The following is a 26,824-nucleotide window of genomic DNA, read 5'->3' on the forward strand; positions in this document are numbered from 1 at the left end:
AAGAAAATTAAGAAAAACAATTCCATTTACAATGGCATCAAAAAGAATAAAAGGCTTAAGAATAAACTTAACCATGGAGGTGAAAGACTTGTACACTAAAACTATGAAATATAGCTCAAAGAAATTAAAGAAGATATAAATAAGTGGGAAGACATCTAGTGATCATGAATGGGAAGACTTAATATTGTTGAGATGTGAACACTACCCAAAGCCATCTACAGATTCAATGCAATCCCTAGCAAATCCCAATGATGTTTTTTCCAGAAACAGAAAATCCTATCATAAAATTCACATGGAATCTCTAGAGATCTCAAATAGATAAAACAGTAATGAAAAAGAACAAAGTTGGAGATCTCACAGTTCCAGATTTCAAAACTTACCTCAAAGCTAATCAAAGTAATCAAAACAGTGCAATAATGACATAAAGATAGACATATAGACCAATGGAATAGAAAAGAGAGCCCAGAAATAAACTCTCACATATTTGTTCAAATGATTTTCAACAAGGGTGCCAAGATCATTTGAAGGGGAAAGGACAGTCTCTTCAACAAATGGTGCTGGGAAAACTGGATATTCACATGCAAACAAATAAAGTTGGACCTGTAACACCACATACCAAAATTAACTCTGTTAGGATGAAAGACCTAATAGAAAACCTAAAACAATAAAAATCTTAGAAGAAAACATAAGAGAAAAGCTTCATGACATTAGATTTAGCAGTCATTTCTTGGAATATGACACCAAAAGCATAGGTTAAAAAAAAAGAAAGAAACTGGACTACATCAAAATTAAAAACTCTGTACAACAAAGCACTATCAGGAGAGTGAAAAGGCAATCCAGAGTGGGAAAAAATATTTGCAAATCGGGTATCTGATCTAGGATTTACATCCAGAATATGTAAATAACTCCCAAAACTCAAAAACACCACCACCACCACCAAACTATCCGATTTTAAAAATGGGCAAAGAATCTGATAAGTCTACATACTGTATGTATGTGACATACATGTGGAACTATGTGACATTCTGGAAAAGGCAAAACTATGGAGAAAGTAGAAAGATCAGTAGTTGCCAGGGATTTGGGTGGGAGGAAGGATGAACAGATGGAGCACAGAGGATTTTTAGGGCAGTGAAAATACTCTATACGATATAATGATAGACACATATCATTAAACATTTTGTCCAAACCCAAAGAACATACAACAACAAGAGTGAATGCTAAAGTAAACTATGGACTTTGGGTGCTTATGATGTGTCAATGTAGGTTCATCACTTGCTTTAAAAAAAAAAAAAACGAACCACTCTGGTGGAGCATGTTGATAATGGGAGAGACCATGCATGTGTGGAGGCAGGGCATACATGGGAAATCTGTATCTTCCCCTCAATCTTGCTGTGAACCTGAAACTACGCTACAAATTTGTCTTTCAAATAAAAAAAAATTTAAATAAATGGGCAAAGGATTCAATAGACATTTTTCCAAAGAAAAATGGCCAATAAGCCTATGAACAGATGTTCAACATCACTAGTCATTATGGAAATGCAAATCAAAACCAAATGAGATACCATTTCACAACCCTTAGGATGCCTAAAATGAAGAAGACTGACAATAACAAGTGTGATGAGGATGTGGAGAAACTGAAACCTTCATGCAGTGCTAGTGGGAATGTAAAACGGTGCAGGTGCTTTGGTAATCAGTTTGGCAGCTCTGCAAAATACTAAACAGAGCAATGCCAAGTGGTGCAGCAATTCCACTCCTTGGTACATACCAAAGAGAAATGAAAACATATGTCCATGACAAAAATCTTGCACGTGAGTGTTCAAACCAGCATTATTCATAATATCCCAGAAGTGGAAACAACCTAAATGTCCATCAACTGATAGCTGGATAAATAAAATGTGGTATGTCCATACAATGGAATATTATGTGGCAATAAAAAAGAATGAAGTACTGATATATATTATAATCATGGATGAGCCTTGAAAACATTATGTTAAGTAAAAGAAGCCAGTCACAGAAAACCATGTATTATATGCTTCCATTTATATGAAATGTCTAGAATAGGTAAACCTATACAGACAGTAAATTAGCAGTTGCCAGGGCCTCGGGGGAAGGGGTAATAGGGAATGACAGCTCATGAGTACAAGATTTCTTTCTGGGATGACCCAAATGTTCTAAAGTTATGTTGATGGTTGCACAAGTCAACATACCTGAACCACTGAATTGTACATGGGTGACTCGTATAGTATGTAAACTAGATCTCAATAAAGTGCCTATACAAAGACAGTAGAGATATTCAAGTTTGGCACCACATGGCACATTCGAGTTAAGGAATGTTATTTCTCAACCTACCTCATCTAGTTGTTTTATACCATCTTTGCAACTGTACAGTGTTCTAGTAATTAATTGTCCTGATTTGAGTTTCAGGAAGGTATAAGAACTAATGTGGAACTTGACTGACATAAATCCTCAAAGGGCTGGACTACAGAAAATGGGCAGAGGGAATGGTATGCACAGAGGTAGAGAGGTACCTTTAAGAAAAGAGAATATGCCTCGAATATGTGGCAATAGGCTACGGGGGAAATAGGGCAGACTTTCAGAGTTGCTATATGCATTCTCAGGGGTTCAGATTGTCCTGAAGGGAAGGGACACCTCTTAAAGGTTCCAGAGGAATGACTATCAGACTGCAAGTTACAAAGAACACCTGTCCACCCTGTGAAGAAGATTAAGGGCAAAAGTTCTCAGAGTGTGGTCCCCAGACCTGTATTGTATGTAGTATCAGCATCACCCATGAAATGGGCAGAAATGCAAGTTCTCAAGCCCCATCTCAGACCCAATGAATCAGAAATGCTGGGGATGGGGTCCAGCAACTTGTATGTTACGCACTTAAATACAAGCGCTCAGGCAGGAGAAATCATCAGAAGAAGTTTTTATTCATTAAATCAGAATTAGAAAATAAAAGGCACCTGAAGAGACCAGTGGCTGGATGTCTAACTCGAGGAACATGAATGAAACACCCAAAGAGAGAGGTCACCACTGATTTTTAATACCTCAGTGGGTAGAAGAGGTTTTAACTTTCTTCAAAGGTCTGTTGCAGTATTATTCTTATGTTTAGAAAAAACGTTTTTAAGCCGAACTGTGCTTCTCTATGCCAAAATTAAAGACCATCCTGCCAGAACTTCCCTGGTGGCGCAGTGGTTAAGAATCCGCCTGCCAATGCAGGAGACACGGGTTCAAACCCTGGTCTGGGAAGGTCCCACATGCTGCGGGGGAACTAAGCCCGTGTGCCACAGCTACTGAGCCTGAGCTCTAGAGCCCACAAGCCACAACTACTGAAGCCTGCGTGCTCTAGGGCCTGTGATCCACAAGAAGAGAAGCCACCTCAACGAGAAGACCACGCACTGCAACGAAGAGTAGTCCCTGCTCAACACAGCTAGAGAAAGCCCGCGTGCAGCAACGAAGACCCAACGCAGCCAAAAATAAATAAAAAATTATATGTAAAAAAAAAAAGACCATCCTGCCCCCTTTAACAGTTTGTACACATACCAAAGGATTAGTTGTCATCTTCCTCTTCATCCCTCAGGATCTAAAATTCCTAATCTAGCCCTGAGAAGTCCCTGGTGCTTTTACACAAAATTCCAGCTCCAACCACTTTTCCCTCACAAGTTCTCCTTGCATCAACTGACTATGTGGTTCTCCTCTGAACTTTCTGCCAACTCTCCACATTCTTTTTTTTTTTTTTTTTGCGGTATGTGGGCTTCTCACTGTTGTGGCCTCTCCCGTTGCGGAGCACAGGCTCCGGATGCACAGGCTCAGCAGCCATGGCTCACGGGCCCAGCCGCTCCGCGGCATGTGGGATCCTCCCAGACTGGGGCATGAACCCGTGTCCCCTGCATCGGCAGGCGGACTCTCAACCACTGCGCCACCAGGGAAGCCCTCTCCACATTCTTATTAACTATTCACTTAACGTACTTAAGCCCTTACATTGTACAAGGTCCTCCACCCTTCAGGGAAAACACTTAGGTAATGAATACTGAAGGGATCTGAGAAAGTGCTGACAAAAATCAGAGCTGAGATCAGGATACTGACTGGGACATCCCTGGACATGGTGGAATTGAGAGATTAGGGGGAAAAAAGCCATTGGGAGACGGAGCAGTCTAGGTAAAAAGCAATGAATATGTTCTCAAGCACAGACAGTAAAAAGGAGGATTTAAAGTGACAAGTACTTCAATGACCAATACAAACACTGCATAAGGAGCTTGTGTGAAGGAAGAGGAGTCCCATTTTAGAAACATGAAATTCCAGATATCTGAGTGGCAAGTAAGGAGCCAAAACATGCAGCTAAACAGAAGACCTGGACACCTGGAAAGAAGTATGAGGTCAAAATACAGATTTCCAAATAATCCCCCAGGAGAAATAATGAAGCCTTAAGAGTGGATAGGTTTCTTAGGGGGGCAGTTTCAAGAGAAAAGAGAAGAATGGTTTTTAAAAAAACAAACAGAGGAACACCTACAATGAAAGGTAAGGAAAATGAACAAGCACAGATAGGAATCAGAAAAGCAGCCAAAGATGCAGCAGTAGAAACAGACTGTGTAGTGCCTCTTCCCAGAGAGATCAGCTTTGTTGGAGTGCAGCTATGGAAAATATGAAACCAGAAACCTTAAAAATAGTAAACCACTGAGGAACTTTAGGAAAACATTCAGTTAACAGGTACAGTCAGGACCTAGACTACAAAGGATCAAAATAATCAGGTGCTAAGGAAGTTGAAAAAGGAAGTGTAGACACATTTTAATAATATTTTATAAAAAATCAGAATAAGGACAAGCATCTTGCTCAGAGAAGGTCTCCTTGCCCACAAGGTCTCTTCAAGAGCAACAGGACACGGGGAATCGGGAGAGCTATCTCCAAGAAATGGTCATTCATGATGTATATGACTATATTCAAAGACTATATTCAAAGAAAAGAAAAACACAGGACCCTAAGTGGCTCAAGCTAGCATAGTCATAATAATGTACACTCAGTATTTATTTAACCAAAATCTAGCTGTAGGTTAAGAGAATGAGAAAAGTGAAGTGGTTTTAGTGGGGATTAAGGCAGGGAGAAACAAATAATCAAATGCTTATCTTCCAGAAGTAAACCAACAGAAAATCTAAAATTAAAAAAAAAAACAAAAAACAAGAATCAGTGACATAAGTATATTATTTAGAAACATGAAAGTTAAAAAAAACTGAAGTAACAGCTGAAAATAATAACGTGGTTGCCTCTAGGAAAGTGTGACTCAGAGTGGGCAGGCATGGAGCAAAGGTCATCAGTTTTTCATTATAAGTCTCAGAATATCACTTGACATCTAAAATGAAATACACACGCATGTGAGTGGACCTTGAGACTGTCATACAAAGTGAAGTAAGTCAGAAAGAGAAAAACAAATATTGTGTATTAAAGCATATATGTGGAAGCTAGAAAAACGGTACAGATGATCTTATTTGCAAAGCAGAAATAGAGACACAGACATAAAGAACAAACATATGGATACCAAGGGGGAAAGGAAACATATGGATACCGAAGGGGATTAGGGAGAGGATGGGATGAATTGGGAGATTGGGACTGACATATATACGCTATTGATACTAGGTATAAAATAGATAACTAATGAGAACATACCGTATAGCACAGGAACTCTACTCAATACTCTGTGGTGACCTCAATGGGAAGGAAATCCAAAAAAGAGGGGATATATGTATATGTATAGCTAACACAACATTGTAAAGAAACTATACTTCAATAAAAATTAATTTTAAAAAAGAAACATACATGCACAGGCACATACACAGAATTTTTTTTCAAGAAACACCTCACTAAGAAAAGTCTTAAAGATTCCTAAGATACTGCTAAATAGTAGCTGAAATATGTAAGGCAGAGACATATGTTCAACTTAACTAACACTTAAGAACTAGCAATGTCTCCGAAATTACCACAAGAAAAGCCTGTTTCATAAGTTAATTGGGACTGGGCTTCCCTGGTGGCGCAGTGGTTAAGAATCCGCCTACCAATGCAGGGGACACAGGTTCGAGCCCTGGGCCAGGAAGATCCCACATGCCGCGGAGCAACTAAGCCCATTCGCCACAACTACTGAGCCTGTGCTCTAGAGCCCACAAGCCGCAACTACTGAAGCCCACATGCCACAACCACTGAAGCCTACACGCCTACAGCCTGTGCTCCGCAACAAGAGAAGTCACCACAATGAGAAGCCTACGCACCATAACGAAGAGTAGCCCCTGCTTGCCACAACTAGAGAAAGCCCACGTGCAGCAACGAAGACCCAACGCAGCCAAAACTAAATCAATCAATAAATAAATTTAAAAAAATTAATTGGGACTTCCAGGTTCCACCTAGCATTTAGAAAGCTGAAAGTCACTCCCACTCTAGTAACAAGGGGAAAAAACAGGTAATCTACAGAACTATACTTTTCTTGAACCCAGAGAATTAAGATGGCAGGGCAACCAACTAGTCTGAAATCTAAGGAAATTGCTTCAAAGCAAGCATGGGCTCACCTCGAATAGGTGTGGGAATAAGATGGGACCTGCCAAACATTAATAGAATGAAAGAAAAAAATCATATAATCATCTCAACATACGCAGAAAAAGCATTTGACAAGATTCAACACTCATTCAGGATAAAAAAATCTCAACAAATCAGGTAGAGAAGGAATGTACCTCAACATAATAAAGGCCATATAACAAGCCAATGGCTAACATTATATTCAACAGTAGAAGGCTGAAAACTTTCCCTCATCACAAGGGTACCTACTCTTATCACTCCTATTCAACACAGTACTGGAAGTCCTAGCCAAAGCAATCAGGCAAGAAAAAGAAACAAAAGTCATCAGAATCTCAAAGAATGAAGTAAAATTGTCTCTATTTGCACATGACATGATTTTATATATAGAAAACCCTAAAAAGTCCACCAAAAGCTGTAGGATGTACTCAGTGAATTCAGTAAAGTTGCAGCATACAAAATTAACACACAAAAATCAGCAGCGTTTCTATACACTAACTATAAATTATCTGCAAAAGAAAGAAAACAATCCCATTTACAATACCATCAAAAACAGTAAAATACTTAGGAATAAATTTAACCAAGGAAGTGAAACATCTCTACACTGAAAACCACAAGACAATTATGAAAGAAACTGAAGAGGACACAAATAAATGAAAATATATCCTGTGTTCATGAATTGGAAGAATTAATATTGTTAAAATGTCCATGCTACTCAAAACCACCTATAGATTTAATGCAATCCCTATCAAGATTCTAATGGCTTTTTTTTTTTTTACAGAAGTAGAACAAATAGTCCAAAAATTTATTTGGAACCACTAAAGACCCCAAATAGCCAAAGCAATCCTGAGAAAGAACAAAACAGGAGGCATCATACTTGATTTCCAGCTATGGTAATCAAAACAGTATGGTACTCACATAAAAACGGACACAGAAACAAAAGGAACAGAATCAAGAGCCCAGAAATAAACCCATGCATATATGATCAACTGATCTTTGACAAAGGGGTCACGAATACTTAATGAAAAAAAGACAATCTCTTCAGTAAGTGATGCTGGGGAAATTGGGTATTCGCTCATAAAAGAATGAAACTAGACCCTTATCCTACACTGCTCACAAAAGTTAGGGTTAGGGTTAACTCAAAATGAATTAAAGATATAAATGTAAGACCTGAAACCATAAAACTCCTAGAAGAAAACATAGAAAAGCTCCTTAACATGGGTCTTGGCAACAATGTTTTGGATATGACATGTAAAGCAAAGGCTACAAAAGCAAAAATCAACTGGGACTACATCATATTAAAAGCTTCTGCACAGCAAAGAAAACCATCATAAAAAAGGAAAGGCAACATAGAAAATGCAACAAAATATTTGTAAATCATATATCTGATAAGTAGCTAACATCCAAAATATATAAAGAATACAACTCAATAGCAGAAAGACAAATAATCCAATTTTAAAATGGGCAAAGGATCTGAATAGACATTCTTCCAGAGAAGATATTCAAATGGCCCAGGTACCTAAAATGGCACTCAACATCACTAATCATTAGGGAAATGCAAATCAAAACCACAATGAGATCTCACCTCACACAGGTTAAAACAGCTATCACCATAAAGACAACAGACAACAAATGCTGGTGAAGATGTGGAGAAAAGGCGACACTTGATGTTGGTGGCATTGTAGACTGGTACAGCTATTATGGAAAACAGTAAAGAGGTTCCTCAAAAAAATAAAAATTGTACTACCATAGATCCAGCAATTCCACTTCTGAGTGTACAACCAAAAAGAAAGAAAGAAAGAAAAGAAACACTGACCTGGAAAGATATCTGCACCCCCATGTTCATTGCAGCATTATTTATAATAACCAAAACATGGAAACAACCTAAGTGTCCCCTGACCAATGAATGGATAAAGAAAATATGGCGTGTTTGTGTGTGTGGGTATATATGTATACCCACACACACACACACACACACACACACACACACACACACACACACACAATGGAATACTATTCAGCCATAAAAAGAAGGAAATCCTCCCATTTCCAAAAACATGGATGGATCCCAAGGGCACTATACTAAATGAAAAAGACAGAGAAAGACAAATACCATATGATCTCACTTATATATGGAATATAAAAAAATAAAAAACCCAAGCTCATAGTAAAAGAGGTCAGATTTGTGGTTACCAAAGGCTGGAGGTTAGGGGTGGAGGAATTGGATGAAGGTGGTCAAAAGGTACAAAATTCCAGTTACAGGCACACCTCAGAGATACTGCAGGTTCAGTTCAGACCACTGCAATAAATCAAGTATTGCAGTAAAGCGAATCACATTAATTTTTTGGTTCCCCAGTGCATATAAAAGGTATGTTTACACTATATTGTAGTTTATTAAGTGTGCAATAGCATTATGTCTAAAAAATAATGTACATACCTTAATTAAAAAATACTTAATTGCTAAAATATGCTAACCATCATGAGGCTTCAGCAAGCTGTAATTTTTTGTAGTAGTAACAAACACCACTGATCACAGATCACCATAACAAATATAATAATGAAAAATTTTGAAATATTACGAGAATTACCAAACTGTGAGAGAGACACAAAGTGAGCAAATGCTGTTGGAAAAACAGACTTGCTCAATGGGTTGCCACAAAACTTAAATTTGTAAAAAATGCATTATCTGAAGTGCAATATAGCAAAGCACAGTAAGGATATCTGTACTATTTACCTGTCTCTACCGTCTTATACACAATGTTTAACATTCCATAAAAAATTACCAGACACACAAAAAGCAAGAAGAGCAATCCACTGTCAAGAGACAAAGTGGTTAACAGAATGACAAAGAAATTATCAAGATGTTGGAATGATCAGATAGAGAACTTTATTATGTTAAAAGGTCTAGTGGACAAGGTAGACAACATATATGATGAGATGAAGAACTTCAGCTGAGAAGTGGAAACTATAAGAAAGAGTCAAAGAAAAATGCTAGAAATGAGGTAAAGAATGCCTTCAATGGTCTCATCAGTAGACATCAGAGCACAGCTGAGGAAAGAATCAGTAAACTTGAAGACAGGTCAATAGACATTAGCTAAACACTAAGAGAGAAAGTGGAAGGGAGTGGGGAGGCGGTCGGAAAAGGGGAAAAGGAGTGGGGAGAAGAAACAGAACTGAGCACCCATGGCTGTGGGACAGTATCAGTCTAACAAATGTATAATAAGTTATTCAAGAATTTATATGAAGTACTTCCTGAATCTAGCAACAAAGAATAAAAAAAGGGAAAAGAAGATCATGAAAACAGTATCTGCTACCATTTGCGAACGTAATTTGCCCTCAGGAATGCTGTGTTCTGCTAACCATTTCCATAATTCTCTGCAGGTCAGCCTTCTTGACCTTGATCCTGATCTGAACTCACTCATTCATTACCATAATTGCAGCCACCTGGCTTCTGATGTTTAAGTGCCACCCCCAGGCCTCTACTGTTTTAGGGTCCTATGACATCCCCCATACCCCCTTTGCTATCAGTGAAGCAGGTCTGCAATGGCATTTCCAGATGGCAGCCAGCCCTAGACCTCAGAGGACATGGAAACAGTTTCTCAGTGATGTTAGGACCTTTTCCACCAGTGACTTTTCAGTGCTTTGGTAGATGATGTATCCTTTAGGCCCCCCCATGGCACAAAATTATCTGGTATGATCCATATTCAATCCAGCCTGCCTGCTTATTTAAAACCTTCAACTGTCTGCAATGGCATTTCTGGCATTTTGACACCTATAACGGGGTCCATTGCTTTGTCCATGCTGCTAGGAACTTTCCAAATACACCTCAACTTGTACCATGAAAAGAAATCAACGATGGTCAGAAGCCAAAGACAGCTGCCCCAATAAAAGCCACGATACCTTGTCCAGTTTCTGGGCCTGAGTCAATTTTGGACTTAGAACTATATATTGAAGGAGAGGCCAGATCCTGGAAGGGAAGATTCTGCAACACCAAAGCAAACGTACAGTCATGAATCTCTCAGACCACCCCCCAAGGGACCAATGACCATTTATTCACGTAGCTGTATACCAGGGAAAGGGGAAAACCCAAACATTTCACAAATTATTAAGTACAAGATGCAAGAGACTCGAAGTGTTATCTGGTCCCTCTGTTAGACAGGGGGCATGCATAGGGGTGAGATAATAAATAAAACCTGGGCCAGGTCTGGCTCACAGTGTATGCACTGGGTCCACAAACACATCCAGAGGACTCTGCCCCAGTCCTTGAATGTAAAATTGGAATAGACATGTTGGCAAACACTCACATCGCTTCCTTGGTCTATAGTATAAAACAGCCAGATGGAAGGCTTTAAATCTGCCCTCCCCCATACCCTGGCCAGGATAAATAAAAACAATATCCCACATGCAGGGAAATGAGAGAAATTAGTGCCACCCTTAAAAACCCAAGTATGCAGGGCTGATGGTCCCTACAATACTTCCATTTAATTCACCACCCTGCCACTACAAAAACCAGAAGGAACGTGGAGGATGACAGTGGACTCCCACAAGCTCAACCAAATAGCCCCAATCCTAGCAGCTCTGCCAAATACGAAATCTTTGCTAGAGCAGGTTAATACTACTCAAGTACACAGTACACAGCAACTGACCTGGCAAATATATTCTCCTCTATCCTCATTAGGAAAAAAAAGATGGAAAACACTTTGCAATCACACGGACAACAGTACACATTTACATTTAGTTTTGCCTCAGAGCCATTTGGGCAACCTGCAGAAATCACCCTGGTTCACCCTGGTCCAATGATGTCCTGTTAACAGAACCAGATGAGCAAGAAGAAGTGGAATGTTGAAGGCTTTAATAAGATACATATGCTCCAGAGGGTGGGCAATCTTACAATTCAGGGGCTTTGTCATGTCAGTAAATTCTCAGGGGTTCAGTGGTTTGGGTAATGCCCAGACATTGCCCCCAAAGTAAAGAACTTGCACTTCCACCTTGCACTTCCTGAAACAGAAGGAAGCACGCCTGGATGGCTTCTTCTGGTTCGGGGGCAGCATATTCCACAACTAGGAATAATGTTCTGATCCATATGCCAGATGAGAAAGGATGCCTGAACACCAGGCTCCTTTGTCAAAGGACCAGCAGGCAAGAAGAGTCACCACCTTAGCAGAGGTAATTAAACTTGAATATCAGAAGAAAGGAGTAGTATACACAATGGGGACAAGGAGGACTACATTTCGCGTGCAGATGATGCACTTCAGTGTCTCTTGGTGTTCCCTTGTCCAATTTTGACAGTAAATGGACAAGTGTAACAACCCTGGCCTAAGAAGGGCATGATAACCAGGGGTTGAGACCTCCAGGGTTGAGGGCCTGAGTCACATCACCAAGTAAGCCCTGAAGACCAGATGTGCTAGCCAAGGGGAAGGGGAATCTAGAACAGATAGCAGAGGAGGGAGAAGATAATTCAGTTGTGGCCCCAAGGTCAACTACAGCAACAGGAGCCCCCCACGGTCAGTGGGTGCATTCCTTCTGAGAGCATCAGCTTGACTCCAGCCTCTGGCCACCCTTCCTTCCACAGGTGTGACCCCTTAGCACTTCGATAAGCCTGTTGCACACTAACCTCCATCTCGGTCTGCTTCCTCTGAAGCCCAACCTACAAGAAATAGTAATGTTTATACCTATATTTCAGGGGTGTCATGTTCCATTAAATAACACGTCAAGTTGTTTGGACAGTGTTCGACTCATAGAAGGCATTCAATACATAAGCATGAGAAATTGTATCCTAGGGAACAAGATAGATAAGCTTATGTAAACCCCAGGATTATATGTATCTTCTAGATGCCAGGTGAGAGATACATAATTCCTGAGACACAGAACACAGGAAGCATTGATTTTAGATGTATGCTCAGCCTCACTAGAAGATACTAAGTGGAAACAAAGGTCAGTTCTACAATCCAATTATTTACTATACTATCCCTATTTTCAACTGATTATAGAAGATGTAAAAACTGCAGAATTTGAGCTGCATTTGAAAAATAAAGTAAGGAACAAATGCTTATTAATACAATATCTTAAAATTCTGGTATATTCATTTTTATTAAAGAACACTAGGGGTCGCTAATGGACCAAGAAAAGCCCATAGGTCCCTCATAAAGTTTTGGGAGCTGCATTTTATTTATTTGAAAGGATAAGAATTTAAAGTGCTTTGTAACAAACCACATGCCTTTTCAACTCATCATTCTATTTATTAAATCACCACCTTATCATATTTTAAATTATCTTCATGGTAAAAGATCACATCAGAACAGGATAATTTGACTCCTTTCATGAGTACAATTAGAAATTAAACTTTTGCAAAATTCAATCATGTTTAGATACTGAGCACATACATTTTTAATGTTGCCTATGTGGCACAACCATTTGGCTTCAGCTAAATCTTATTTTCTAATACAAGCGATAAGATAGCATGTATGCTAATGTTCAAATCAAACTAAGGCCTAATTTAGCATGGTCTTATGTTCGAAGTTGAAGAAAATAGCCAGATATGCAAAGAACTGAGCATAGATTTGATTTGATCTAAGTAACTGATCTAGGTAATTACACAGATGGTAATTATGTAGTAAGACTTGTGCTCATGGAAGATACAAAAAAAAGTGAAATGTATAAATTCCTTAGGAGCAAGATTAATATAATCTAGTGGTGGTGAAGACACATACAACAATAAACTATGATACAGGTAGAAGATGAATGACAGTGCTTGTAATATTCCTGGGAAATCTGGAAAAGGACAGCTGCCTTCCAGCTGCAGGAAGTCAGGAAAGAATTTATGGAGACAGTATTTGAGCTGCACTTTCAAGAACGGGTTGACATGGGCCATGTGAAAATAGATGGCCAAGAACTCTCCTAGGTACATAGAGAAGAATGAGAAGTGCAAGGCTATAAAGGAAAATAGCTTTAGTAGTTCACGTATGAGTCAGGCAAATTAAACTATCTGCAGCTCATTTTTGAGCCTCCCCCACACTGACCCAGAGTCAAGCATAGCAGTTAACCCACTACCTTTATTTTTTTAGTATAATGGGTATTTTTTTCTCAACTTTAGTGAGACTCCATATCTGGTCCACAAGTATCAACATATGAACAAATAGACCCAACAGTGTGAAATGTACTAATTCAAACATGCTTAGCACACACTTACTGGGTTATTAATAATTTATATGGGGCTTCCCTGGTGGCGCAGTGGTTGGGAGTCCGCCTGCCGATGCAGGGGACGCGGGTTTGTGCCCAGGTCTGGGAAGATCCCACATGTCGTGGAGCGGCTGGGCCCGTGAGCCATGGCTGCTGAGCCTGCGCGTCCAGAGCCTGTGCTCCGCAACGGGAGAGGCCACAACAGTGAGAGGCCCACGTACCGCACACACAAAAAAAATAATAATAATAATTTATATGAAAATTGGTTAAATCTAATCATTAGAATAATAAAAAGTATAAAATCATATAATAAATTCATTCTTGAATTTGTGATAAATGCACATAAATCTTCCAATTATGGGATTATAAAATAACCTTTAGGGAGTATGTTAGACTATGGTTACTAATCACAACAAACAAGAAATACACCCTATGTCATAGTTAATTTACCAGATCATTCAAATAATCAAAAAAGTATCAGGAAAGAGGGGTGAAGCAACTTTTGATTATGGTGGCATAAAGAGATCTGTGAATTGTAATCCTGAAAAAAGAGTATAAAATTGGACAAAATTACAAAACTACTCATATCATGGTGCTGGATATCGACTAAAGACAACAAATTGAGAGGCATACTCAACAGGAACTAGAACTTCAGGTAAGAACATCAGGAGTCTTTAACCTTCCAGCCACAGGCTATGGCCACACACCCCGACCCCCTTCTCCAAGAAGTCTGACCAAACCAGGGCTGGCAATGAAAGCCAGTAGCTTTGCCAGAGGGAAATGACTTGATTTGGAGCAAAAAAGTAGCAAATGCAGTAGGAAACAAATGAAAAATCTACAGCACGAGGCTCCTTTTCCCATTAGAGTGTATTTGCTTTCTGTCGGGGGTATAACAAATTACCACAAACTCAGCAGCTTAAAACACCACAAATCTATTATCTGACAGTTCTGTATTTCAGAAGTCCAAAATGGGTCCCACTGGGCTAGAATCAAGGTGTCGGCAGAGCTGCTTTCCTTTCAGAAACTCTAGAGGAGAACTCATTTCCTTGCTTTTTCTACTTTCCAGAGGCTGCCCACATTCCTTGGTCCCCTTCCTCCATTTTCCAAGCCAGAAACATTGCATCTCTCTGATCATTCTCTCCTAGGCACATCTCCCTCTCATTCGGACTCTTTCTGCCTCTCTCTCGCACTTTTAAGGACCTTTGTGGTTACACTGAGGCCACCAGATAATCCAGAATAATTTTCCTCTTTTAAGGTCTGCTGATTAGCAACCTCAATTCCATCTGCAACTTTAACTTCCCCTTGTCATGTAACCTAACACAGCCACAGGTTTTGGGGACTAGGATGAGAACGTCTCTGGAGGGCCATTATTATGCCTACCACGTGGGGCAAATGGCAAAACAGCCTGGAAATGAGAGACCAAAAAAAGGACAAGGTAAGCTGCCCATACATTCCTGGCTGACTGTGCAGGAGAAATAGGAGAAGGCCCTGCAGAAAGTAGAAGCAGAGGCAGAAGTGAGAAATGGCTGAACTCTGACAGTGCTCCCCAACCTACACACAGATCCATCAGCAGAGGGTAGAAGCTCTACGCTTCTGAGTATTCAGGCAAAACCTCTATCCAAATATTGGCTGACCACTAAGCTATGTAGATGCAGGGGTGAACTCTAGGAAGTTTAGTCCATCTGGGGTGTCATAACAAAACCACCACAGATTGGGTAGCTTAAACATGATTTATTTCTCACATTTTCAGAGGCCGGGAAGACCAAGGTCAAGGCACAACAAGATCTGGTGTCTGGTGAGAGCCTGCTTCCTGGTTCACAGATGGCCATCTTCTCACTTTGTCCTCACATGGCAGAAGGGGCACGAGAGCTCTCTGGGGTCTCCTTTATAAGGGAACTAATTTCATTCACAAAGGCTCTATCACCATGGCCTAATCACCTCCCAAAGGCCCCATCCCTAATACCATCACTTTGAGATTTGAACATATGCATTTCAGGGGGATGCAAACAGCCAGTACATAAGAGAAACTATGCTAAAACATTAAAACAATCTTTTATTAAAAAAGAGCAGAGATATCAGGAGGCCAGACACATTCCATATTTCACAGATGAAGGCCAGACAAGTTAATAAATAATAATAACCTCAAGGGGAAAAAGTCAGAATTCAGAGTTGCTAAAATTATATTATATACAATGTCTAGTTTTCAAAAAAAAGTTGTGAGACATGCAAAAAAAAAAAAAAAGGGAAGTATGACCCATAGTCTGAAAAAAGCAGGTAATAGAAACTGACTTTTAATGGGTCCATATGTTGAATTAGCAGATAAGAAGTAGAAAGCTGCTATTATAAATATGTCCAAAAAGTTTAATATCCAAAGGGATAAAATGGTATACTAAAGACTATTTGTAAAAAACCAGAGAAGGCAGTAAAAGAGGAACTAAGGAACAAAAAACCTGAGACATATAGAAACAAGTACAAATAGAAGACATAAAGCCAAAGTTATTAACAACTAAATGTGACTAGACTAAACTAAATCAAAAGGGAGAAATTTTCAGATGATAAAAACATACAACTGAATTATATGCTGCCAACAACAAACACACATTAGATTCAAAGACACAAGGAAGTTGAATGTAAAAGGAGAGGAAAAGACATAATATAACCAGTAACTATAAGAGAGCTAGATTGGCTATATTAACATAAAACAAAATAAACTTTCTGGTAAGAAATATTACTGAAGGCAAAGAAAGACATTTCATAATGACAAAAAAGGTCAATACATCAGGAAGGCATATCCCATGTAACATATCCCACATAATCCCACTATAAATGGATATGCACCTAACAGAGCCACAAAATTCATGAAGCAAAATCTGACAAAATTAAAAATATACAATTCAAGAATAGTTGGAGACATCAATACCTCACTCTCAGTACTCGATAAAACAAGCAGAAAATCAGTTAAGGATAAGAGAACTGAACAGCCCTATCACTAACTTAACCTAATTTACACTTATAGAATACTCCACCTCAAAGTAGACTACATTTTTTCAAGCACTCAATAAACATTCTCAAGGATAGATCAAATGCTATACTGTAAAATAATTCCTAATACATTATAAAAGAATTTAAAGTACATTCTTCAAAACACAATTCAAAGTAAGTTACATGATCACAAGGGAAATTAAATTAGAAATCAACAATGGAAAGAAATTTGGTACATCTCCAAATATTTGGCAAACAACATAGTTCTATATATACCTGTGGGTCAAAGAAGAAATCACAAGGAAAATTATAAAATAATATTAATATTATTAACAACCTTATGCCAACAAATTAGACAACTTGGGTGAAATGGAAAAATATCTAGAAAGACAAAATAACCGAAACTGACTCCGGGAGAAGTAGAAACTCTGAACAGATCTATATGAAATAATTAACTTGATTTAGTAATTTAAGATCTTCCCACACAGGAAGTCTAAGCACAGATGGTTTCACTGTGCTGAATAAATATCAAATATTTATTTGATAAATATTTTATCAAATATTTAAGGAAGAAATAATCTTTCACAAGCCTTTCGGAAAACAGAAGAGGAAAGAACATTTCTCAGCTCATTCTACGAGGCCAGTATTACCCTGTTACCAAAGCCAGACACACACATCTCAAGAAAACTACAGAGCAGTACCTCTCATGAATACACACCCAAAAAATCCTTAAGAAAATACTAGAATCCAGCAACACATAAAAAGGATTATTAACCAATAACAAGTGGGATTTATACAGGAATGCAAGGTTGGCTTGAAATCTCCAAATTAATGTAATATACCATATTAATAGATTAATAAACAAAAATCACATGATCATCTCAAAAGACAGAGGAAAAACATCTGACACCCATTCACGATTTAAAAAAGAAAACTCTCAATAGACTAGAAATAGAAGAAAGCTTTCTCAACCTAATAAAGGGCATCTAAGAGAAACTTACATCTAACATCCTATTTACTGGTTAAAGACTAGATGCTATTATTCCCCAAAGATCAAAAAACAAGGCAAAGATTTCTGCTCTCATTGTATTTATTCAACACTATACTAGAATCTAGCTAGTAAAACAAAGAGGGGAGAAAGGATCTAGATTGTAAAGGAAGAAGTACAATAAATTTGTCTTTATTTTGCAGATGATATGATCTGGTATATAGAAAATCTTATGGAATCAACAAAAACCTACTAGAACTAAAAAGCAAGTTCAGCAAGGTCACAAGATAGAAGAGCAGCATAAACACTGTCTTTCTATATAATAGCAACAAGAAATTGAGAACAATTCCATTCAAAATAGCACCAAAAAGAATACAATGCATAGAAGTTTAACAAAAGGAGAATGAGATCTGTATACTGAAAACCTCAAAACACTGCTGAAATAAAGATCTAAATAAATGGAGAGGCATTTGATGCTCACAGATTGGAAGACAATGTTGTTAAAGTGGCATTTCTTCCCAAATTGATCTGCAGGTTCAAGACAACACAATCTCTATCAAAATTCCAACAGGTGTTTTTATAGAAATTAACAGAATAATCTTAAAATTTACATGGAAACACAAACTTTTGACTGACAATAGCCAAAATAATTTTTCAAAAGATCACAGGTTGGAGAATTTACACTACCCAATATCAAAACTTAATTACACGGCTTCCCTGGCAGTCCAGTGGTTAAGACTCTGTCTGCGCTCCCAGTGCAGGGGGCCCACGTTTGACCCCTGGTCAGGGAACTAGATCCTGCATGCTGCAACTAAAGGTCCCGCACGCTGCAATGAAGATACCTCATGTGGCAACAAAGACACTGCACGTGGCAACAAAGACCCGGAGCAGCCAAATAAATAAATATTTTTAAAAAATTAATTACAAAGTAATGTAATGAGACAGTGTGGTATTGGTGCAAGGATAAAATACAGATCAAAAGAAGAGAACAGAAAGTCCAGAAATAAATCCTTACATTTATGGTCAACTGATTTCCAACAAAGGTGTCAAGGCAATACAATGGGGAAAGAATCTTTCCAATAAACAGTGAATAGATTAAAAAATGTGGTATATCCATACAATGGAATGTCATTCAGCCATAAAAAGAACAAATTACTGATACATGCTACATCATGGAGGAATCTTAAGAAAATTATACTGAATTTAAAAAGTCAGACACAAATGTTTGTATGATTCCATTTACAAGAAATTTCTAGAGAAAGCAAGTATCTAGAAACAGAAAGTAAATCAGTGGTAGCCTGAGGCTTGGCTAGAAGCAGGAAATGAATGCAAACAGGCATGAGGAACTTTCTGGGGGAATGGAAATGTCCCAAAACTAGATTGTGGTTGTGTTCATACAACTGTGTAAAGGTACAAAAAGAAAATCATTGAAATGTACACTTAGAGCAGGTGAGTTTCATGCAATGTACATTATTCCCCAATAAAGCTGTTTTAAAAATAAAAAGAAGATGAAGAAGGTGCAGGAGTTCCCCATCCCTGGAAGACACAAGCATAGACTGAATGAGCTCCCATCAGGGACACGAGGGTGGAGTCTCCATGACCTTTGTACTTGACCTCACTGTCCATCACTAAAAGCCTGAGGTCTTTTAACCCAAAATGCTGGTTTATACATTTTTTGTGGCTTTTCACAGTTGCTATTCCTAGGGTTATAAGGAGAAAACATTTGTGACTGCTCTTTCAAATATTTCACTTGCAAACATTGAACAGAGAATGTTTTTCACCTTTCGTCCTGTAAAGGCAGCCCGATGAAGTGGCGTGTCTCCCATGTCATTTAATACATTTACTTCTGCACCAGCCTAGTAAACATGAAAGCTTTAAGCATCTTCCACATATCAAGAAATATACAAAGGTGAAAACAGTTCCCTAAAAATATATTAAATATTTAAAAAATTAAAATAATTGTTAATATTGACTGGTTGTCACTACTAAAAATAAGTTCAGTTCACAGTAAAACAGTAAGCTTATAGTAAAAATCTACCTGATAGGTAGAAAATAAAAAGCTACTTTTCTTTAAAAATCGATATACCCTTTGCTCTCCTTTAGAAACACTCATATTGAAAAAAAGGAGAATCGTCTCTGAATAAAATAGCACATTTCCTCCACCAATTTAATTTAATGAGTTTAAGGGAAAAAAACGAAAAAGATGCCACCATTGAAATGGTGGAGGAGCTGGAGGTTTAAGGGCTGCCTTAGCTCCTGGATTTCAGGTTTGGGGCCACCAGATCAATTTTAAGATGAAACCCAATTTCAGAAATATCAGTATGTGTGAAATTATTCATCACAGAATTGAGAAATATGAGTTCTTAAGTTACACCATGCTCATTAAGAGATTCTGACATTATTTTTTAATTACAAAGGATGTGCTTTGGTCATTTTTTTAACTATGCTCAAAAAACAACGTAGTATCTTCATTAATTCATATGTCCATTTTTGCAACTCTAAAAAGTCAATGATGTAAAAACCAAACGACTGAAAAAACAGAATTTTAATTAGTCAGGCTACCCTAATTCATGTATTTAGCAAAGAACAATTAAGTGATTAGCAACTGCTTTGAACAGGCCATTATGCATCATGGCCCAGACAGCTTTTCCAAGACGTTTATAATTTCCATAATAGCCATATTTTGTTTATTTAAAAATTAAAGCCACACATATACCTTTAACAGATCCTGGACCACTTGTCTATGTCCAAAATAGCAGGCCAGATGAAGAGGTGTCCAGCCCAAATTAGACTTACTTCTTCCTAAAAAAAAAAAAAAAAAAAGGAAAGAGGTATTTTTAGATGTTACTGAGGTAACTGAACAATAAAATTAATTTCTCCTTAATACTCTGCTCCAACACATTGGCCGGTGGCTCCCTTTCACACTGCACTGTTGATGAGTGAGAGGCAGGAGACATGACACTGTAATACATGTTCTGAGTGAGATGGGTCAGGACTCACAGGACCCAGATTCTGCGGCCACCTTCCTAACTCAATGTCCTCACTCTTAACAGGGTGGAAGGAGACTTGATGGGGGTTACATTCAAACCGGCCTGTGGCTCTAAGGTGCCGAGTGAGTGTCTAACCACCCTGCTGTCAGCAAACGAACACGTGGGTCTCTTGGCACAGCATTTCCTGAAAAGCACTTCTTGTTGAAAACCTGTCCCATGTCAGGAGAGTGGACAGAAAGGGGAACTGGGAACCAATCTTTCCTGCAGTGTTTAGCAAGCTGTCGGCGCTGCAGACGGTGACTGAAAACGGAGCCTTGACTTCAGATAAAATCTCAGGTAATGAGGATAAGGGTTACCAGCATGGGAGAGTCCAACTAGATAAGAAGAACCCAAATTAAAAGCAACGAAATGTCAGATTCCAGCTGAGGAGAGGTATAAAACACCTGAGCATGGTGAAAACGAGCTACATAATTCAATTTAGGGAAAAAAAAAATAGGGCATTATAGCTTAAGCTGAGAGAGCTTCAGAAGATCTCCAAAATTCCAAATGAAGCTTGAGAGAATACAGCCTATGAAAGCCGTGAAAGCCCACCACCGCCCTAGAGGGTCTCCCGAAGCCCAGCAGCAAGCTGCCCAGCCCTCCCTGGGAGGAGGTGGAGGTTAACGGCTGCCCTCAGCTCCTGGATTTCAGGTTTGGGGCCAACAGAAAGCCCGCCACCAGCCTCAGTGTACCCAGAACAGGGCTCTAACAGCTCCCAGAGGGACTGTCACCGCCAACAGTGTCCCTGTGACTGCCACTTACCAAACTCCCATAACTGTTCCCTCTCAAATGGGTGCCCTCTGGAACCCCTAATTCCACAGGCAGTGCGTCCTAGAGCCATGGTCTATTGCATGGAACCTTTCTCTTTACCCTCTGTCCTTAACCTAGCTCTTCCTGATGACAATGATTCTCCCTTATCCCTCGGGGGGAGGCTCCCCCGTTCCCACACCCCCACTGGTCCTCACGGCACAGAGCCACGTGAATTTCCACGTCAAAACCCAACGTGGTCTTTGGTCAATGACCTCTCTCGTGTTACAACCCCTCCTCTGAGGCTTCTGACATTAAGCACCGCTACTTGCCCCGCAAATGCTTTCTCTGCCGCCATCTACTGGCCTCCAAGTGGCTCACCCCTCACCAGTTAACTCTGGGCAGCAGAGTCTTTCTCCCTGCGGCAAATCCTGCCACCATCCTAGGGGTGACGACTACGAGCCAGTATCCTGGTGTCTCCGATTCCCAGCTTCCCTCACTTCCCCGCAAGCCTGGCCTCTGCTCCACGTCGGGTACCCAACCCCAGGGCCAGAGTCTGGATGTCATCACCACGTCTGAACTCAGGATCACAGAAAGCCCACTTTCCCACAGAGTGCCCACTTTCCCACTTCTTCACACAGACAAACCCCCAGACTTGTTCTTCAACTGAACTGACTCTCCAGTTCTTTAATCACTTTCCCTCTATGTAAATACCCCCACCATCTTCACTTCCTTCGGTAAATCCAGCATATATTTCTTGGTCCCTCACTTCAACATTTCTTTGCCAATATCCTCAATATCCTATCTTTGTCACAGCAGCCTAGAAAAACCCCAAAGCCTGATAAACACACTAGCTCAATTTTTTCTATAACCACACCCAGGTTGCTAACAGTGGTGGAATAAAAATAACAAAACCTTGTGGATTCATGGCTCCATAAAGTCAGCATCTCATACTTCAGCAAAGCCTTCACTGCTGCCCGGCAATCCTTTCCACACTGCCGTTCAGGTGTCCCTCCTATGTTCCAGCACAGGTATTTCAATCCTCACCACTCCCTTCAAGCCTCTTACCCAGACACCTGCCTCTTAGCAAATGATCTGATCTCTTAGCTTCACAAAGAAAAGAGAAGCTTTCATAGGATTCCCTGGGCTTCCTGGCACCAAATCCACCCAATACCTCTACCCACAGGCACCCATCCTTCCTCCTGAGGCCTCAGAATAATCACGCTTCCTGGATCCTGGATCCCATGCCCCCCTGCTTCCCAAGTACTCCTTTTCCTCCCTATCTTCAACCTCTCCCTCTTTAGTTGGGAATAGGAAGGAGCAGGTGAGGACTTGCGTCTCATCCAGCTAACAAGCAAAAGCACCCAACCCCCCCTCTCTGGTCCCGGGCGCCCTCCGGCCCTTGTCCTCCTCACTCTCCTCCCCCGCCCCCAGTCTTCACGCTTCCCACCTCACGTTCCCTCCCATCAGCTACCCACCCACTGCAGACCAGGTTCATTTCCCACCGCATCACTAAAACTGTCCTCAACTTTTACCAATAAATGGTGTCAATGGATCCCAGGGGCACTTTTCAGCAGCCAGCGCACTGTGTCACTGGACGGCATCTGACAGCCCAGGCCAAGAGCCTCCAGAGCCCTGCACTTCTTCCCAGGGCTCTGTGGAAACTCCACTTTCTCTGATTATCCTTCATTACTAGAATCTCCAATAATGACACCTCTTGGCCCTTTCTCACTGCTTTGTTTATAGGCTCTTCACTTCAAAATCCATATTTCCATTTCCAACTCTCTACTATTCACCTCCATTTGGACAATACAAGAATACCTTATGCTCAGGAGGTACAAAGCTGAACTCACTTACCTTACACATACACGTGTGCAAAGAAAAAGCACCTGTTCCCCCTCCCACATCGTTTTCACAATGAATTGCCCCATTATTCACCTCCCTTCTCAAGTCAGAAATAAGCACCACTCTTGTTGCCTTTCTCCTTTTCACCCCTGCCCAACTCAATCAGTCCTATCAATTCTACCTCCTAAATGTTAACTATACCTACTTTTCACCATTCCCATTGCTTCTACTCCCATTTAACTACAACAGTCTCCTCTGAGTTGCTGCAGCAGCTTCTGAACGGGTCTCCTCACCATCTAGTGCTTCCACATGGGATTCTGAATCAAGAAGTCAAAATATACAGAATCCTAAATAATTCTTAAAATACTCCAAATACCAGTAAAAATGTTTAAAAAAAAAAAGGGCCATACTCTACAAGTTCTTGATAATCGTTAATAATTAAAATCTACTTTTTAATTTCACTTTGGTAAATAATGTAGCAGAGACACTTTCCCCTGTCAATAAATCAGTGTCTACATAAAAAAATAAATAAGCAAATAAATGAGCCATTAAGTCATGAAAAAAATGCTCCAAATATCCTTTATACTCTTTACAACTTATTATGGACACTCAAAATTTTTTTATCGGTAAGAAATATCAAGTTTAGAAATATTTACAGAAAACTGTACCCTATACTGAATATTAAACACTGGGAAACACCAGCAGATGTTATGGGTAATACTCAAGTAACTTCCCATGCAGACCTTCCAGCAAAGCAACAGGACAGCACTACACAAAATCATGTACTGATGTTGCCGATATAAGCTCTTATTTTGCTTTCAAAAACTTATCTCTTAGATCACTCATAGAATTTATACAAAGCATGCTATGCGTATAAACATATTAGTATTTATTTCATTTGCAAGAATGTCTCGCCACTAGCAACAGACGGGACCATGAACACACACTCGTAACGGCAACAACTACAAGCCAAAATGCCCAATTAGCTCTTCCTTTGTGCCCCTAGCCTAGAAGTGTTGACCTTAACCTCCAACTGCACGTCAGCGCTTCCCTCTCTCCCTTCAACTGACATTAGTGGATTCCTCCCAACCAGTAACATCTCTATGTTGATTGTTGAGCTTTAATTCTTGCAGAAGAATTATACTACACTTTACCATTTTCTCAATTTCTCAGGGTTTGGAAAAACAAAATGAGACAGAAAAGAAAACCAAGAAATGCCAGGCACAGTGATTCCCATGTGGAGACACACACACACCCAGCCCCAGCCCTCCCCACTCACTTCTGTTGGGTGAACTCACATCACCTGATTACATTGTTCCTCTACATAAACCCTTCAAACTGCCCTTAAGACAAGTTTGACTGACAGGTATAATGAGGGTGAAATTTTGAAAAAGCAGTAACATCTGTCTCTCAGTTTTACATTTCCAAGTAGGTGACTCTCCACTAACTAGCCTGAGGCAACCATGGGTGAGGGGGGGGCGGTGGTTGGTAGAAAGTAAAGGGTTGCTGAAGATTATCAAATCAGGCATGTTTCTGGCATTCCAAACAGAACCCCAAGGTAAACATTAAGAACCAGGTTTCTGTTGAAGGATGAGAAGGATTTTTAGAATTCCTTTAGCACTCCAAGAACCGACTCAGACCATAATTTCTGGACAACTCAGAGCGTGGCTTCTTCACTGCTACAAAGATAATACTCCTTCTGCACTGAGGGTGAGGCCACGAAGTTTGCTGCTCTATGACAGGAGGAGAATGTGACACAGCAGAACAAAATACCCGTCAGTGACAGAGGGCTGTGGGAGAGGAAAAGACATAAAATGGGGCACGTGGCTCCTGATTGTAAGCCCGGGGAGTGAGATAACTCAAGGGAACACTGAGAACAGGCAGTGGCATGTAGGATGCTACGAAAAGGTCCCCTACCAGGCCACCTAGCCTAGCACCAACCTGCACGGTGGCCACGTCCAAGTAAACTCAGTAGTGCAGGCAGAGGGAGGGCCAAATGTTGGCTACCTAGAGCTGTTCCAAGCCCCCATGGGTCACTCAACACCCCCATGGCCACACCCACAGGAGTGTGGCCAAGGTGAACCAGCAAACCTAGGCCACGTGCCAGAGGGAGACATGAGAGGTTCAGGGTGACACAAAGCCAACAAGAGCCAGGATGAGACGCCCAACACAGCCAAGGAGCACCACCCGTGCTTATGAGAAACCTGCGCTTGACTCTGAGTTTTACTTCCGCTACAGATGCTTCAGGGGCACTAGGAAGACAGGCCACCAAGGAACCAAAGGCCGTCCACGCAGAACAAGGCTCGCCTTTACATTTACAGGCCACCTTAGGTGAGATGCGGGAGGACACAGGTGGAAGGCTCTGGGAGGCCAATCATTTATCAAAAAAGCTACTGAAATGGAGGGACCCAAAGACTTATATTTAGTCCTCCCAACTCCCAGAATGAGAAGGCGCTTGTTGAAATATCAGAGCCAATTTAGAAAATAAAGCCTATTTCTCTACACCCCTGAGTTTAATATACTTGTAACCTTGCTACACAAGGCACATTGTGATTTGGCTGCTACCTACCCACCTAGCCTTATCCCTCACCCCTCCTGCCTGCAAAAGCCCTTGTCATCTGGGCTGCTTCTCACCTCAGGACCTCGGCATATGACGTTTCTTCTGCCTTGACCCCTTTTCTTCTCCATTTTTACTTGGTTAAGTCTATGCACTTTTCATATATCACCTTAGAACAATTTCCTCCAAGAAGCTAATCCTTCGAGTTCCAGTTACATACTTCTTATATGTTCCCTAACACCCTGCACTTCATAGCTTCCATATTCTGAACATATTGTGCAATGCAGACTAGTCTGAGCTAGTAAGCTACTAATCTCAGTGAGGGTAAGGATCCTGTCTGACAACATTTCTAAGGTACTTCACATGCTTCACCTACAACATCTTCGAGAAAAAGAAATGATTATAGCATGCATCCTGTGGACTCAGGGGTCACCCTTGTAGTTCATAAGGTTTAGGACCCATGACAATATTAAGACTGGATCTCAATTTCTCTGACTTAGAGGGGAGGAGGAGAGTATCCACTCTTATGGGGGTTCTTCCTAGGATAAGAGATGAAAATTTATTTCAAGTTCAGAAAAATTAGTGCTAAGTAAATGATAAAGTAGTGCATACTCATAAGAAAAAGCTAAAAAATCCATTCAAAGGTTACCTTTGCAGTTAATGTCAGCAGTTACTTCATTCCTTTCCATGGTCTCCAGTAACTGTCTTACTTCTTCAGCGTTGCCGTTTCTGGCGTGATGGAGAAGCTGTTGCTCTGCTTCTGTGCTCATTTCTAGATTTAAAAAATAATAACATTGCTATTATCGAAGAACATATATTAGCTTTTGGATATTATCTAACAGATAAAAGGGAAAAAAATCATCTTCATTCTGCAGCTAATAAGATAGACACAAGAAGTGATTAAATGAATCAGCTGCAGGGCCAAAACTTGACCTTGAGACTCCA

At 40.1% G+C, this 26,824-nt stretch overlaps 1 protein-coding gene across 4 annotated transcripts in view; it reads right to left on the reverse strand.

The window, feature by feature from the left end:
• Nucleotides 1-26,824, reverse strand: part of OSBPL1A (oxysterol binding protein like 1A) — a 220,494-nt gene that overhangs the window by 182,249 nt on the left and 11,421 nt on the right. For all 4 annotated transcript variants that reach the window (XM_082640441.1, XM_082640439.1, XM_082640438.1 and 1 more), the window contains 3 exons: nucleotides 26,529-26,651; nucleotides 20,418-20,503; nucleotides 19,483-19,557 (listed from right to left, as the gene is read on the reverse strand). In XM_082640441.1, coding sequence (XP_082496567.1) covers nucleotides 19,483-19,557; nucleotides 20,418-20,503; nucleotides 26,529-26,649 — 282 coding nt within the window. In that variant the 5' untranslated portion in view covers nucleotides 26,650-26,651. The remainder of the gene's footprint in view (nucleotides 1-19,482; nucleotides 19,558-20,417; nucleotides 20,504-26,528; nucleotides 26,652-26,824) is intronic.

Source organism: Mesoplodon mirus (assembly GCF_964341445.2).
Source record: "Mesoplodon mirus genome assembly, chromosome: 13".
In the NCBI taxonomy this organism is placed as follows: Eukaryota; Metazoa; Chordata; class Mammalia; order Artiodactyla; family Ziphiidae; genus Mesoplodon; species Mesoplodon mirus.